Source organism: Amblyraja radiata, chromosome 28 (assembly GCF_010909765.2).
Source record: "Amblyraja radiata isolate CabotCenter1 chromosome 28, sAmbRad1.1.pri, whole genome shotgun sequence".
Classification (NCBI taxonomy): domain Eukaryota; kingdom Metazoa; phylum Chordata; class Chondrichthyes; order Rajiformes; family Rajidae; genus Amblyraja; species Amblyraja radiata.
The window spans coordinates 11,772,116-11,789,079 of NC_045983.1; the positions used below are offsets into that span (position 1 = coordinate 11,772,116).

A 16,964-nucleotide genomic window follows, 5' to 3' on the forward strand; every position below is an offset into this window, starting at 1 on the left:
GCTGCAGAGAGGGTGGGGAAAGGATTGATACGGCAAAGGGAGTACCTCTGTTAGAGCGAGGCAAGTGTTGCCCAGATAATACTGATGTTTAAGGAGCCACCTGGTTTATAAATTAAGAGAATAACTTAGAGACGGCAAACAGGAGAGTATGTGAAATTTATGAAATGCAAGTCAAAGTTGTCCCTGAAAGCTGCAACCTAAAAAGAATGCTGGAAATTTCCAGCAGATCAGGTGGAGACAAAAAACAAGTTAATATTATTATGCTATCCTCCTATCATCTAACATTCATAAATTTGACCTTGTGCAACTTCTTGTGACATGTTTACTCTTTCACCTCATTTAACAACCCATTAGTCTTGTTTTCACTGACACCCCACATTTCATTTTACTGAAGGTGCAATATGAATGTAAAATTATATTGGTTAAATGCAGAAAAAAAAGTGCTGGAGTAACTCATCGCGTCAGGCAGCGTCTCTGGAGAACAAGCATAAATGATGTTTCGGGCAAGAACCCTTCTTCAGACAGATTGCGGTGGGGTGGTGGTGAAGAAAGCTGGAAAAGAGATGGGGGCAGGACAAAGCCTAACAAGTGACAGGTAGATACAGGCAAGGGGGGGGCTTTGGATTGGTAGATGGTTGTACAAAGGCCAAATATTAAAAGACAAAAAGCTTAAGATAAGGATAGAAGAGGTATGAATTGTGATGCCAGGGGAAGAAATATAGGTGTAAGCGGAGGGGAAAGAGAGAAATAAATGCAAATCCAGATGGGGCATTGGGTAGAGAGGGTGGGCTGGTTAGTTGCCTAAAATTTGAGAATTCAAATGTTCATGCCATTTGGTTGTAAGCTACCCAAGCAAAAGAAGAGTTGATGTTCCTTCATTTTGCTAGTGGCCTCACTCAGGCAATGGAGGAAGCCAAGGATGGAAAGATCAGTATGGGAATGGGAGTTAAAATGGTTAGCAACTAAGAGATCCAGCAGGTACACCAAAATGCTGGAGAAACTCAGCGGGTGCAGCAGCATCTATGGAGCGAAGGAGCCACCTGGTTCTTCAGCAAAGCCTTGGCAGGGTGATCGCAAGTGTTCAGCAAAGCGATCGCCTAGTCTGTGCTCACCAATATAAAGGAAGCCACATTGTTCATAATTTCATGTCTTAGGAGCAGAATTAGGCCATTCAGCACATCAAGTCTACTCTGCAATTTAATATTTCCCTCTCAATCCCATTCTTCTTCCTTCTCCCCATAACCCCCAACACCTATACTAATCAAGAACCTATCCACCTTAAAAATATCTATTGGCTTGGCCTCCACAGCTTTCTGTGGCAATGAATTCCACAGATTTACCACCCTCTGACTAAAGAAATTCCTCCTCTTCTCCTTCCTAAAGGTCCACCCATTTATTCTGAGGCTATGACCTCTATTCCCAGACTTTCATACTGGTGGAAACATCCTCTCCATATCCACTCTCTGGCCTTTCACTATTCAGTAAGTTTCAATGAGGTCCCCCCCTCATCGTTCTAAACTCCAGGGAGTACAGGCCCAGTGCCGTCAAACGCTCATCATATGTTGACCCAATCACTCCTGGGATAATTCATGTAAACCTCCTCTGGACCCTCTCCAACACTTGCACATCCTTCCTCAGATATGGGGCCCAAAGTTGCTCACCAAATGGTAACACCAAATGCAGTGGATGAGATTAGGAGGTGCATGTGAACCCCAGTCTCATCTGGAAGGACAGCTGGATGGATGGGAGAAAAGAGGTATAGGATTAGGTAGACAGAGAGATCAATAAAGGGAAGAGGCATGTCAGAGACAATCCGAGTAAATTTGAAGGCAGATTGGAAGTTAGTGGCAAATTTAGTGAATCAACAAGTTATGCATGGGTTCAGGATGCAGCCCCCAATGCAGCTGTTAATATAGTGGGGAAAGAGTTGGGTGATGGTGCCGATGTATGTTTAGAACTTGGTTAAATACAATATTTTTCCACCAATAATGATTTATTCTCACAGCGAGCTTCAAGCCTCGTTTCAGTTGGAACAACATCACACCCTAGTGACTAATGTTACCATTTTTTTGAAGTAGGTTCTGAAAGATCATCTTTTAGTTTTTGTCCTCTGGAGAAGGAGAGGAAACCTCTAGCATGTCACTCAATTCCATTCCCAAGGGGAAAGGAAAAATCATAGGAAATCTCAAGCAAACTTGTTTGACCACACGAGGGCAGTGTAGCCACCCTGCATTGTCATAAAACTTTGATTTTGCATAAAATATATTTTAAATGCTTTTCAAATGTTTGTATCTTACTGGAAGTGCAATAACATTTCAATATTAGTCATTATCAGCTGGAAATTATTGGTTTATAACCACAGCAGCATTACCAATTGATAGCATCTGCTTCAATGCTGTAGCAGATGATTACCTTCCCAGATGGAGTAATCATTGGTCTGCAGCCTCTTGTTTATGCCCTGGTGACGATTGTATGAGCTGCAGTGTGAATCTGATCACCTACATGATGAACAACCCAAATAAATAAGGTGCTTGTGCATGCACAGTGAATATCTTTAAAATATTTGTTCTAAAAAAGAAACCTTTAGCTAAAGAGAAAATGCTTTCAACTTCTTGACCTAAACATACAATCGAAAAATAATTTACCTTCATACCCAAAGTTGAACACACCAAGTCGATGATGGCACTAAGTTGGTTGCTATGGAAATACATTGCAACCAAAAGCAGCATCTCACCAAACGAAGCAGAGACTCCTGTAGTACTGAAACATAAATACATAAATAAGAAAACAGTATCAATTCCCTCATCTAATTGGATAAGGCATTATCCCTTCATTGTGGAAGGAGAGACTGGAGAACAGAAAAAACATGATCTAATTTCCAACGTGTTCTGACCGATCTAAAAAAAAATCATTCTATATAAGTACTTCTCCTCCCTGCACCCCCCCCCCCCCCCCCCCCCCCCCAATTTTGGTGCTCCATTCTTTCTCATAAAATGCTGAAGTTGTGAGACACGCTAGGAGGCTGCTCCTAGAACACCGTCAACAGCGTGGGAATTGGCTATCTCAAAATGCATTGCATAATTATTTTGGGAGCCTTGAAATATCACTGCATATTTGTCATTGCTGAAATGGACAAATATCTCAAAACCAGAAGAGGAAACTTCAGAATTGTACAGACATTTGATTTTCTGGTCTCTAAAAAAAAGTGCTTGCACTGATGAAGAACCCACCCACAACCCAAGGACTTTTACAATTGAACAAACTCACTTTTAGAACATAAGAAAAGCAACAGCCAATTCACACAGAATTAAATCTGACCCTGCAAGGTGATAGTATCCACATCATCTTTTGTGCTTCATTGATACTTTAAAAATAATTCTAACTGACGGGATGGATATGGCATTAGTTTTATGGTTCATCTAAGAAACTAATCAGCATTCAGTTTACTAGATATGACACCATAATTTACAATTAAAAAATGAATTCCAATGGTGCTCGATTATTTTTTGCAAAAATGGTGCAGCAACATTGTTTCAAAGCATAAATATGTAAAAATTGATATCTGAATTGCATCACTTTAGAACCATTTTGAAAAATGTAGTAATTTTGTTAAAGTTGCATCACCTTTGTCTCTGGGCCAAATGGAAGTTTTAACCCAAGATCTGATTTAATTTGTAAACTGTAGAGATATTATTAAAATGAAATTGAAAACATTGAGACAACAGTTAATCTTACCTTTCAAAATATGCTTCTTCCCTGATCATCCAGCTTAACCACATCACTGTTATTTGCTCCTGTTCAGGCGTGCTAGAAACAAAATTTAAGTACGAAAGTCTGAACACCAAGCTCAAATTTGTATGATTAGTCTTTTTTCCTTCTCAATAATAGTATCCATATAGTTAATCTGCAAGTCGAATCGATAATAAAGAAAGGAAACAATATGCTGGCATTTATTTTGAGAGGGTTTGTATACAAAAACAGGAATGTAATGCTGAAGCTCAACAAGGCGCTGGTCAGGGTGCATTTGGAATATTGTGAGCAATTTTGGGCACAATATCTGAGGAAGGCTGTGCTGGCTCTGGAGAGAGTCCAGAGGAGGTTACAAGAATTATCCCAAGAATGAGAGGGTTAACATATGATGACCATATGAGTACACATTGGGCCTGTACTTGCTAGGGTTTAGAAGCATGAGGGGACGGGACCTCATTGAAACGTGCAGAATAATGAAAGGCTTGGATAGAGCGGATGTGGAGAGGATGCTTCCACCAGTGGGTGAGTCTAGGTCTAGAGGTCATAGCCTCAGAATTAAAGGACGTTCTTTTAGGAAGGAGATGAGGAGAAATGTTTTTAGTCAGAGGGTGGTGTACCTATGGAATTCTTTGCCACAGAAGGCTGTGGAGGCCAAGTCAGTGGATATATTTAAGGCAGAGATAGATAAGATTCTTGATTACTAAGGGTGTCAGAGGTTATGGGGAGAGGGCAAGAAAATTGGGTTAGGAGAGAGAGAGAGATATCAGCCATGGTTGAATGGCAGAGTAGACTTGATGGGCCGAATGGCCTAATTCTACTTCTATCACTTATGATCTTATGAAAACTGGACGATTCCCACACCAGAATGATGAATTTAATACATTTTATTAGCCAAGTATGTATACATACAAGGAATTTGCCTTGGTGCTTTACTCGCAAGGATAACAACACGATATACAGTAGACAATTAAAAATAAAACATTACAATTTAAACATGTGAAGAATAAAAGAAAAATACCAGAGCTAAAGGAGGCTACAGACTTTTGGCTGTTGAGTAGAGCTGCTGCTCGAGGAAAAAACATCTCGGACCCGCTGACCCACAGCATAGGAGCACCGCAAGGCTGCTCGTGTTTATATGTCTGGCTGTGGATGCTTTGACAGTCCGGAGTCGCCTCCCAGAGGGAAGTACTTCAAATAGTTTGTGGTCAGGGTGAGAGGGGTCAGAGATGATCTGACCCGTTCGCTTCCTGGCCCTTGCAGTGTACAGTTCGTCAATTGGGGGTAAGGCTGCAGCCAACAACCTTCTCGGCTGATCGAATGATGCGCTGTAGCCTCCGGATGTTATGCTTGGCGGCTGTGCCAAACCAGACCATGATGGAGAAGGTGAGGACAGACTCTATGATGGCAGTATAAAACTGGAACATCATTGCCTGTGGCAGATTATGTTTTCTCAGCTGCCGCAGGAAGTACATCCTTTGTTGGGCCTTTTTGACTGTGGAGTCGATGGTTGCCGCCCATTTTAGGTCCCTGGAGATGATGGTTCCAAGGACTCCACAGATGTGACGGTGGTGTTGATGATGAGTGGGGGGAGGGGAGGGGGAGCTCTCCTAAAGTCTACAATCAATTCCACTGTCTTAAGCGCATTGAGCACCAGGTTGTTGTGATGGCACCAGGACGCCAGCTGTGTCACTTCCTGTCTGTAGGCAGATTCCTCCCCATCCTGGATCAATCCAAACAGGGTTGTGTTGTCTGCAAACTTGAGAAGCTTGACAGAGGTGTCTGTGGAGGTGCAGTCGTTGGTGCAGAGAAAGTAAAGGAGAGGGGAGAGTACGCAGCCTTGCGGTGCTCCTATGCTGAGGGTCAGCAGGTCCGAGATGTACTTTCCCAGCCTCACATGCTGCTTCCTGTCTGTCAGGAAGTTGGTGATCCACTGACAGAGGGGTTCAGGCATGGGCGGAAATCCCAGGAGGGGGCGAGGGAGGGGTGTGAGGGGCGCCGACCTGCAGGGGGTATGGCTGCCTAGCCTGCAGCTGTCTGTTTTTCATTTCTTTTTTCTTATTTTTAGTTAGTTTAGTGTTTTGTTTTTAAGGAGTTCTAGCTTTTTTATGTGTGGGGGAGGGGGGGGGAGAAGGGGGAAACTAATTTTCAGGGTCCCTACCTGGTCGGAGATGCAGCTTTTCTCCGGGCTGCACTTTCGACCCGTCCTCGCGGCCTACCAGCGGGCCTGGAGCGGCATTTCCTGAGGGGACCGCCTGGAGCCTCGGCGGCGGCTGTGGAGCTGCGGGTCCGAGGAGCGAGGGGACCGCCCGGAGCCTCGGCATCGGCAATGGCGGCGGCGGAACTGCGGGTCTGAGGACGGCGGTGCAGCGCTGGAGCGCCATTGCGGGGCGGGCGGTGTCTTGCCTGGGTCGCCACGCTGGAACTCCGGTGAGCTGGGACCAGCGTTAAAAACATAGCGGAGCTGCGGGCAGCAGCGCCGAACTTTACATCGGGAGCCTGGGATCTCGCGACGGGATCGCCAGTTGAGCTCCATTCGGCGCGGCCTTGTCGGCTCCGGAAGCCACGGTCTCGAGTAGGGAGGCGGCCGTTCCAGGGTTCCCATGCCGCTGAGAGGACTCTCCCGACGCCGGAACATCATCACCCGGCGAGGACGGCCTAGAACATCGGGCCTCCGTAGAGGCAACTGTGGAGGCCTCAATAGGCCCGACTATGGGTGAACATTGGGGATGGGACTGGACTTTGTGCCTTCCCCCATAATGGGAACCATTGTGGGGGGATGTTTTTATGTTAAAGCTATTTATTATTGTTATGTTTGTATTCTTTTTTATGTGCTGCATTGGCAAAAAGAATTTCACTACATCTAGGTGTATGTGACAATAAATCAACCTTTGACCTTTGTGTGTCTCACCCCCACCCTCACCCTCACCCCCACCCCCACCCCCCCACCACCCATGCTTTGAGACGTGGGGGACAAACCCTCCCATGTTTTCTTGTATGTCGAAATGTAGCAGGCATATTCTTCGGCCCCTTTACCCCCAGAAATGCTCCCACCCACCACGGAATGAAGCTAGTGCTACACTCTTCACAATTAAGCCAGTGCTAACTGTAATTACCGCATCATGTGTACGTACGTATACGTCATGGCGCATGGCCTTGCATGGCCTGGCCTTCGAGAGCAATGAGAGATCTGCAGATATCTGATCATCTATTTGATTCGGCGGTGGCCAGAATGGATCGGCGGCACGTTATAACTTCCTCTCTGCCCTCTCGCTTCCCTCTGTCCCCACCCCTCTATGCCCCCTCTCTCTCTCTCCCATCTGCCCTCTCGTCTGTCCTCTCTGCCCCCTCTCCCTGCCTCTATCTCCCTCTGCCTCTATCTCTCTCCCTCTCCTTCTCTGCCGCTGCCTCTCTCTCTGCCTCCCTCTGCCTCTCTCTCTCTGCCTCCCTCTGCCTCTCTCTGCCTCTCTCTCTCGCTTTGATCATAGCTTGTCTTCTCTTGACGTAGGTGCTGTCGCCAGGTAACGTAGGTTGTCGCCGGTGCTGTCCGGTGAATTCCATTGGCGACTACCTATGCCAACCAGCAACAGGTAACGGCGACTGAATTGTCCAGTTGTCGCCGACAGGGTCGTAGCTTGTCGCGGGTGGACGCAGGTTGACCGGTTGTCGCCTGTGTGGTCATAGGTTGTCGAAGGTGGACATCCTAATGGGTCGCCGGTTGTCGGTAGCTTGCCGTAGTTTGATGTCGACTAGGTGGTAGGTTGTTGTAGCTTGTCGTAGACATTGTCTAGTCATCGGGCCGCCAGGAAATTGTGTCCCCCCCTCATGTTTTAAAAGCAATTTCCGTCCATATGCCAGGCGCAGTCAACTGGGAGAGTTTGGTGTGTAGTACCTCTGGCATAATGGTGTTGAATGCAGAGCTAAAATCAAGAAATAAAATCCTTGTATAGGTCCCCTGGCAGTTTAGGAGCTGGAGGATGAAGTGCAGGCCTAGGTTGACTACGTCAGCCACTGATCTATTGGCCCGGTATGCAAACTACAGGGTGGGCCAGCACAAGTCTTTCAAGGGTTTTTCAGGTGGGCCAGCACAAGTCTTTCAAGGGTTTTCATGATTACATAGGTCAGTGTGACAGGCCCTATAGTCATTCAGACCAGTAATCCTTGGCTTTTTGGGTACAGGAACAATAGTGGGGACTTTGAAGCAGGCAGGGACAATGCAGGTTTGCAGAGACTGATTGACTCACTTTTCTGTCATTCGTTTGTTACTGAGACATGCAGGAGGTACTTCAAGCATAGACAATGCAAGTTAATGGTTGCAAGAATAAATACAATAATCTAAACAGCCTTTTCCTTATTTGTTCCCAAATGAAACTGCTTTTACGTCTACGTTACTCAATAATTGCAGAAAACAAAATATAAAGATCACATACCAAGAAATCATTGCAGGATAATTATCAAATCAGGAGGTTCTACTTAACTATAAAAATAAGTGAGTAGGCGATCCTTTAAACCCATAATTAGATTCTAGCTTTAAATCTCTTTCCCTGCTTATCGGTTTAAATTATTTTTAATCATTCAGAGTTGACAACAGCTGTCGAATGTGGATGTTGACGTTGCCTTGATATATAACGTGCATTGGGGGATAGATCTATAATTAATTATTGGCAAATTATTAGCTCAGCATATACATTTAAAATCAAACATCAAAACCCACCACCCTTTGGTTACAATCAGTGTTGTGTGCTTTTTATTTTCCTTCACAATTTCCTTTTCTCATAGCTTGATGGTACAGTCTTGCCATGTTATGGTTAATTCTCAAGTACCTGTATCAAGTAAATTCTTCATTTGTAATTTTTTCTTTGAAGCCACGTCTGACCTGCTATCACCATACATCTTGCTCCATCATAGGGGTCACTAAGTAATTAACTGCATGGATAACTTTAAGTAACTTGTATTGCAACATGACCCAACAACAGACTTGACTTACCTGACTAAACTGGGAAATGCTAGCAGCATGCAGAACGAAAGGGACACAAAACGAACGCCAGCTGGGGTTGCTGGTGGACGGCTTGTCATTAACTGTAGGAGTTGTTCAGCTTCCTCATCCGTGGTCCTAGATGACAAGATTACATGCAATGATGCAATAGATTGTGTAGAACGAAGATGCAGTTACCTACACACAAAGCTGGAAAGCTGTTGTATACTGGATCAGAGATTGCAAAATAGTGCAATAATAGCATTCCAACTTAACAATGGACGTGTAAACTATTATTATTGTAGGCAGCAACTGGAAATGGTGCTTCAATCATATAGTGCATGGTGCCGTGTGCGATGGCAACAATGGGAGGGCGTTAGAACCCAAGCACATGTAAATTGCCTTGGAATATCAGATAAATGTGATAAGATTAGGAAGGATAGATTAGAAAATGCACACCTGTGGCCATGGTGACAAAGAAACCAGATTGATTTGTGTTCTTTGTTCACATGAAATAACAAGTTGAGATTCACTAACTCAAGAGCAGCAATGGAACATCCATCTATTTGGAGGGGTGGGATAAGATGCATAGTCAGTAATACTCAGTTCAGTTTAGGAAGGCATAGGTAAATGGAGATTCCTTCCACAGCAAGGATCTTTGGTTCCAGTTTCTGTAACAATTATGTGCAGTTAGTGTTAATTATAGAGAACACAGCAGGTCTATCCATGGGGGTTATTCTTCTAGAGACTCCCCAAGCAATATTTTCTTCCAACTATTCTGATCATTTTGAAATGTTTCTATATTGGTCACTTTCCATTGCTGCACTTAAGTTCTCACAAGGTTATGTCATCCCAAAAGGACCACATTTTGACTGATCTTCTTTTCAGATTCAGATTCAACTTTAATTGTCATTGTCAGTGTACAGTACAGAGACAACAAAATGCAGTTAACATCTCCCTGGAAGAGCGACATAGAATATGATTTCAATAAATAAATCTATTTACATGCATACATGCTTGATGATCACGCACCATAGGCATGTGCGTGATCATCAAACAATGGAAATCAACTCATTGTCATAAACACATTTCTCACAAAATCACAAGCTTGCAAGACTTAGAATTGAAACTCCACAATTATGTCAGCTGATGTACATAAGGAACCAAAGCTTTAACTTTGCTAATGTATGGTTTGTTGAACGAGTTGGACACTTTCCCCTCACATGCTTGTATAAAAATGAATTGCTTGGCTAAATTCCACACATTGAAAATAATGTATGATGTTAATTCAATGCCAACCTACAAGATTAAGATAGTTAGAAAGTCATACAGCATGGAAACAGACCCTTCACCCCAACTTGCCCATGGCGACCAAGATGCCCCATCTATGCTAGTATCTTCTGCCATGTTAAGCCCATATCCCTCTAAAACCTATCCTCTCCATGTACATGTCCAATTGACTTAAATATGAAAAATGTGGCAAACATCTGGTACACAATGGTTCCAACTACTTACAGTGCCCTCCATAATGTTTGGGACAAAGACCCATCATTTATTTATTTGCCGCTGTACTCCACAATTTGAGATTTGTAATAGAAAAAAATCACATATGGGTAGAGTGCACATTGTCAGATTTTAATAAAGGCCATTTTTATACATTTTGGTTTCACCATGTAGAAATTATAGCAGTGTTTATCATAGTCCCTCATTTCAGGGCACCATAATTTTTGGGACACAGCAATGTCATGTAAATGAAAGTAGTCATGTTTAGTATTTTTGTTGCATATCCTTTGCATGCAATGACTGCTTGAAGTCTGCGATTCATGGACATCACCAGTTGCTGGGTGTCTTCTCTGGTGATGCTCTGCCAGGCCTGTATTGCAGCCATCTTTAGCTTATGCTTGTTTTGGGGTCTAGTCCCCTTCAGTTTTCCCTTCAGCATATAAAGGTCATGCTCAATTGGGTTCAGATCAGGCGTTTGACTTGGCCACTCAAGAATTGACCATTTTTTACCTTTGAAAAACTCCTTTGTTGCTTTACCAGTATGTTTGGGATCATTGTCTTACTGTAGAATGAACCGCCAGCCAATGTGTTTTGAGGCATTTGTTTGAACTTGAGCAGATAGGATGTGTCTATACACTTCAGAATTCATTATGCTACTACCCTCAGCAGTTGTATCATCAATGAAGATAAGTGAGCCAGTACCTTCAGCAGCCAGATGCCCAGGCCATAACACCTCCACCACCGTGTTTCATAGATGAGGTGGTATGCTTAGGATTTTTGGCAGTTCCTTCTCTCCTCCATACTTTGCTCTTGCCATCATTCTGATACAAGTTAATCTTCGTCTCATCTGTCCACAAGACCTTTTTCCAGAACTATGGTTGCTCTTTTAAGTACTCCTTGGCAAACTGTAAACTGGCCATCCTATTTTTGCGGCTAATCAGTGGTTGGCATCTTGCAGTGTAGCCTCTGTATTTCCGTTCATGAAGTCTTATGCGGACAGTGGCCATTGACAAATCCACACCCATAGAGTGTTTCTGATCTGTCGGACAGGTGTTTGGGGATTTTTCTTTATTATAGAGAGAATTCTTCTGTCATCGGCTGTGGAGGTCTTCCTTGGCCTGCCAGTCCCTTTGCGAAAGAGAGCTCACTAGTGCTCTCTTTCTTCTTAATGATGTTCCAAACAGTTCATTTTGGTAAGCCTAAGGTTTGGCTGATGTCCTCAACAGTTTTATTCTTGTTTCTCAGTCTAATAATGGTTTCTTTGACTTTCATTGGCACAACTTCTGTCCTCATGTTGATAAATAGCAATAAAAAGTTTCCAAAGGTGATGGAAAGACTGGAGGAAAGACGAGGTCCTGAGCTCTCTTATACCTGCATTAAGGAGGCATTTAAACACCCCTGAGCAATTACAAATGTGAAACCATGGGTCCTAAACATTATGGTGTCCTGAAATGGGGGGGACTATGTATGATACAGCTGTAATTTCTACATGATGAAACCAAAATATATAAAAATATCCTTTAATAAAATCCAACAATGTGCACTTTAACCACATCGCTGCTGCAGCCCGACCTCCGGAGGTTCGGAGGCTGCAACTGCGGGTCTGGCGGACGGCGGCACCGGGAGCCCGCGGGTCCCTGGAGGGAGACCGCTTTTCAGGGCTCCCGCAACGGCGACTTCTCCCGCCCGAGTTGCGGGGTTGAAGAGCTCCTGGAATGGCCGCGGGACTCTGCGAGCGCACGCCGGGGGCTTTGACTTTGACTCTGACATCGGGGGGGAGAGTGCAGTGGAGAGATAAGTTTTTTTGGTCTTCCATCACAGCAATGTGATGGATGTTTATGTAAATTATGTTGTGTCTTGGGTCTATTTGTTTGTAATGTATGGCTGCAGAAACGTCATTTCGTTTGGACCTCAAGGGGTCCAAATGACAAATAAATTGTATCGTATCGTATGTGATTTTTTTCTATTACAAATATCAAATTGTGGAGTACAGAAGCAAATAAATAAATAATGGGTCTTTATCCCAAACATTATGGAGGGCACTGTAGCAGCATAATGTACCATTGTGACTTTTGACCCATCTCCAGTCAAGATGGTGAAACAATAAGTATGCATTTGTATACTTTCCAGACTGTCTCTCTCTCTCCCTTTTTCTAATAATTCAGTAGTCTATGTCACACAACCTTGGTGTAATATCCATAAAACAATAATCTCTACCCAGTACCCTACTAACACATTATCTCAGTCCATACTTGAGGCCAGCGATTCCCATGAGTGCACAGTACAGTCGCAGCATTGCGCTGGCCTTCACCACGTTTTCTTCCTTCAGTGCCGAATACACTGATATGTTGGGCTCCATATCGGTGTCTGCTGTGTCCTCACCAATGCGACCACTGCTGACCGTTGGGAGAATTGCCATTAATTCTAGTAGCAGCTGTCGCCTCATCTGCCACAGCACTGAACTGCTGCGTTCCCGCTTCCGCTAAAACAACAACAATTTGGGGTAGGTTTTGTTATTGTCATGTGTACAGTATAGTGAAAAGCTTTGTTTTGCATGCAATCCAATCAAATATTAGACACAAATACAATCAAGCCAAGTGAATAGGTAAGGGAAAGGAAAAAATACAGAGTGCAGATTATAGTTCTAAGCAATATAGTGCAACCGTTCCATAGACAAAGTCCAATGTCCATAATGAGGGAGAGGAGAATCGGTCAGTACCCTAGTTTATGGAAGGAATGCTGAGAAGCCTTATAATAAAGGGAAAGAAACAGTTTCTGGTAGTGTGCACTTTCAAACTTCTGTTTGTTCTGTCTTACGAGAGCAGGGAGAAGAAGGAATGATCAGAGTGGGAAAGGTATTTAATTATGCTGGGTGCTCACCCAAGGCAGCATGAAGTGTAGATGGAGTCAATAGTGGGGAATCTGGTCTGCGTGATGACTGTGCTTACACTTTTACTGGCAAAGGGAAAATCTAGCAGATTATTAACCAACTTATTACAGAAAACTGGCATTTACTACAGAGGGCAGTAAAGTAATTAAAAATTTACATCAGAATCTTTTCCCCAACAAGTCTCATTATCCATGAACGACAAATCAAAAGGCAGAAAAGTGCTGACTCCACCCTCAAAGACTGCAAGAAGTCCAATTTTATTTTGTACTGAAATACTTCCTCGTTCTCAAGACAACCATCAATAGCAGCTCAAGTCCATACAATGCCTTTCATAATATAAAACATCCCAAAGCAGGAGCATGGTCAGAAAACAAGGGATACCAAAGAAAATATGTAGGAATCGGTGAAAAATTATTGAGTTTCCAGAATTGCCTTAAAAGGAGAACACAGGTGGAGCAAAATTGGATAGAGATGACATGACTCCAGAATGTTGAACACTCAATGGGTTGTAGAACTGGAGAAAGAAGGATACAGAGATGGGTACAACAGATCATTTTATGTAATGGTGAAAAATTGTGAAAGTAATTGTGAACTGGAAGCTATTATATGCAATGAACATCGAATACATTGATGAACTGAAATGGTATCGTCAATGGTTGAGATGATGTGAAAAAATTGGAAGAGAATATTCCTGATCCGAAGCAGCTGAAGATAGTGGCTAACATTGGAGTACAGTACTGAAAATTGGAAATAAAGTGTGTGCAGAAAAGCACAACATGACATTATTTAAAACTAAATTATGGCAATAGATCATATAACACATCAAGCTGACTCAGTCTATATTATTATGCATGATTTTTCAAAGTCCTGAAAATTAAAAAAAAAAAAACTTGAGCAAAAAGTCTTTAATCTTTTATAGATCTGTTGATGTTCTGTCTAATAAAATTCAACTTACTTTTTGAAATCAATGATGTGAAGCCAATTCATCCACAGCCACCATTCGGTCCTTCAATCAATATGATCATGGCTGATCATTCAAAATCAGTACTCCGTTCCTGCTTTCTCCCCATATCCCTTGATTCCATTAGCCCCAAGTGCTATATCAAACTCTCTCTTGAATGCATCCAGTGAATTGGTCTCCACTGCCTTCTGTGGCAGAGAATTCCACCGATTTCCAACTCTCTAGGTGAAAACGTTTTTCCTCATCTCAGTCCTAAATGGCCTACCCATTATTCTTCAACTGTGACCCCTGGTTCCGGACTCCCCCAACATTGGGAAAAATTTTCCTGCATCTAGCCTATCTAACCCCTTAAGAATTTGATATGTTTCTTCTATAAGATCCCTTCGCATCCTTCTAAATTCCAGTGAATATTTGCCCAGTTGATCCATTCTTTCATCATATGTCAGTACCACCATCCCAGTAATTAACCTGGTGAACCTACGCTGCACTCCCTTGATAGCAAGAATGTCATTCCTCAAATTAGGTGACCAAAACTGCACACAATACTCCAGGTGTGATCTCACCATGGTCCTGTACAATTGCAGTAGGACCTCCTTGCTCCTATACTCAAATCCTCTCGCTATGAAAGCCAACATGCCATTTGTTTTCTTCACTGCCCTCTGTTTCTTACCTGCTGCCCGTTGCGGATGAACATGCCAAACCAGGTCCTCACTTTAGCATTAGTTCCCAATAGTAGGCCACTAACAAATGACACTAGGTCAGTCACAGTATCTTCAGAGCCATCGTTCTTGCACTGGTCCAGGGTCAGAGCTATTCCAAGGCCGGGGAGGTGGCATTCTTCCACCTAGAAAGTAATAAGATAAAAGTATGAGAAAGCCTAAGAAAGCTATTTAGTATATTCTGCTCACAATCCATGTACAATTATTTTAAGATAAGCTTTGCACTCCTCCATGCGATTCTCTCCTTCAGTGCGTACTCGTTTCCCTTCCTTACCTCAAGCAAATATGATTAGTAGCAAAGAGTTTTTGTGTTATCATTAATTTGAAAGCATATTTATTTATCAAGCATGGCATTTTAGTGTTATTTAAAACATCAAAAATATTTAATAGTACATTAACAATAGTAGCAATAGATTAAATAAAGTTTAATGACCACTGAAAAAATTGATTTATCATAAATATAATTTTTTTGAAAAAATTAGTAACCTGTGGCGGCCCTGGGTGGTGGGTCATGCACTACACATAACCTTCAGCTTGGGGGTGTCACTTATCCCGGTAACGAGAGGTAGGGGTCACGGGTTCCCCTGGGGAGTATTTAAGGTGTTAATCACGTGCGCATGGGCTTGGTGAATGAGGAGAATTAGTGAAGCAATAAAGGACAGTATTTTCGGCCAAACTTCGTGTCTGCCTCGTTCTTTAACAGACAACTCCGCGTCCACTACAAACCCAATTTTAAATAAATAAAAAATATTTTTCAAAACTATACTGGGCCATTAAAACAGTTGAATATAGTTTCCAGTTTCACACCAAAATGGAATTATTCAAAAGGTAATCCATTAATCATTTTGCTTGCCAACATTTTTTTTAAACATTAAAGGCTCCATTTTAATGGTAATATTTCATTCTTGAAACATGGTGAAGATCAGCAAAATATAGTTTAAATCAATTAAAAAGATTGCAGTTATTTTTTTTTGTATGCAATTTGTACTTGAAATTCCTCAAAACATTTGCAATTCTTCGATTTTGGGCAACGTATTAGTGTAACTTTGCAAGAATTCTAGATAATCTCCCTCTTGTTCTCAGTCATTAGTCACAATAGATAATTATTTTTTAAAGGTGCCAGATTATACCAAAGCAAACGGCCTCTTTTTAAACAGAGCTATTTAGGTTACATCCCACTAACCTGGTGGTTTAAGTTTTCTGTCTCACCATCTTTTCCAGCGGTTTCAGACACACACCATTCTGGGTCAATTTGAGCAAATAGTGAAAGGCTATACTGCTGCAGATTGGTTAAGCAGAAGCAGTCCAAGAATGACCATTGATATACAATGCCAGGCACCAGTGGAAATGGCACGGCTCGGTGTGACCGTGGGAACATATCCATGAAGAGGGTTTTGGCAGAATGAGTGCACAAGTGTAATGTTGTCTCTTACCACCATGGCTCGGACATTTAAAGCCTGCGTAGGATTCATCTTGCATAGCTGTCGAAGTGCCTCGGTTCTACGACGGCCCCCAGCACTCTCCTCATCCTGCCGCTCACCATTCTTTATTAAGCCCCTGCAAACTGATGAACAGAGGCTCTGTGTTACACCCAAATTCACAATATAAGGAAAGGAAATAATAAGTTGAAAAAGAGTGCAGATACATATAATTTATACATTTATATTTATTAATTATCTTATTTCTTCCATCATGTGAACTTCTCCCAATTTATGGCCAAGCGGGCGGATAGATGACTTGCTCCAAAACCTAGAGGGGAATTCCTTTCTGTAATTTCTTTTTTAAATGGGGCTAATTTGGATCTTATTCATCAATAGTTAAGAATAATAAATCACTGTTAAGCATAATTGCATAATTTTGCTTCTCCCACAAGAGCCCACATCTGTGAGATTGTTTTTCTCCCCATCTCGGATACCCGAGTAAATGATCTTGGCAAAAACAATGCTACTAGAGACTTTAGTTTAATCACATCGCCCTGATTACAAGTGGACTCTTGGGCTTTTTAAACCTGTTTATTACAGTGTTGACTTGAAAAGACATTTACCTTCATTAAAGCTGTCAGGGACATTTGCTACCAACAAACACATGAACCAGGATCCATTTTTTACATGCAGCAAAGCTTCTGCTACTTCAGTAATTGGCAATAACGATGGGAGCTCTGTGGAACGA

At 42.6% G+C, this 16,964-nt stretch overlaps 1 protein-coding gene across 2 annotated transcripts in view; it reads right to left on the bottom strand.

The window, feature by feature from the left end:
* ints2 (integrator complex subunit 2) overlaps positions 1-16,964 on the bottom strand; it is a 56,256-nt gene that overhangs the window by 26,744 nt on the left and 12,548 nt on the right. For both annotated transcript variants that reach the window (XM_033045800.1, XM_033045801.1), the window contains exons 5-11: positions 16,840-16,953; positions 16,229-16,359; positions 14,747-14,920; positions 12,478-12,707; positions 8,735-8,860; positions 3,736-3,807; positions 2,646-2,760 (exon numbers count right to left, since the gene is read on the bottom strand). In XM_033045800.1, coding sequence (XP_032901691.1) covers positions 2,646-2,760; positions 3,736-3,807; positions 8,735-8,860; positions 12,478-12,707; positions 14,747-14,920; positions 16,229-16,359; positions 16,840-16,953 — 962 coding nt within the window. The remainder of the gene's footprint in view (positions 1-2,645; positions 2,761-3,735; positions 3,808-8,734; positions 8,861-12,477; positions 12,708-14,746; positions 14,921-16,228; positions 16,360-16,839; positions 16,954-16,964) is intronic.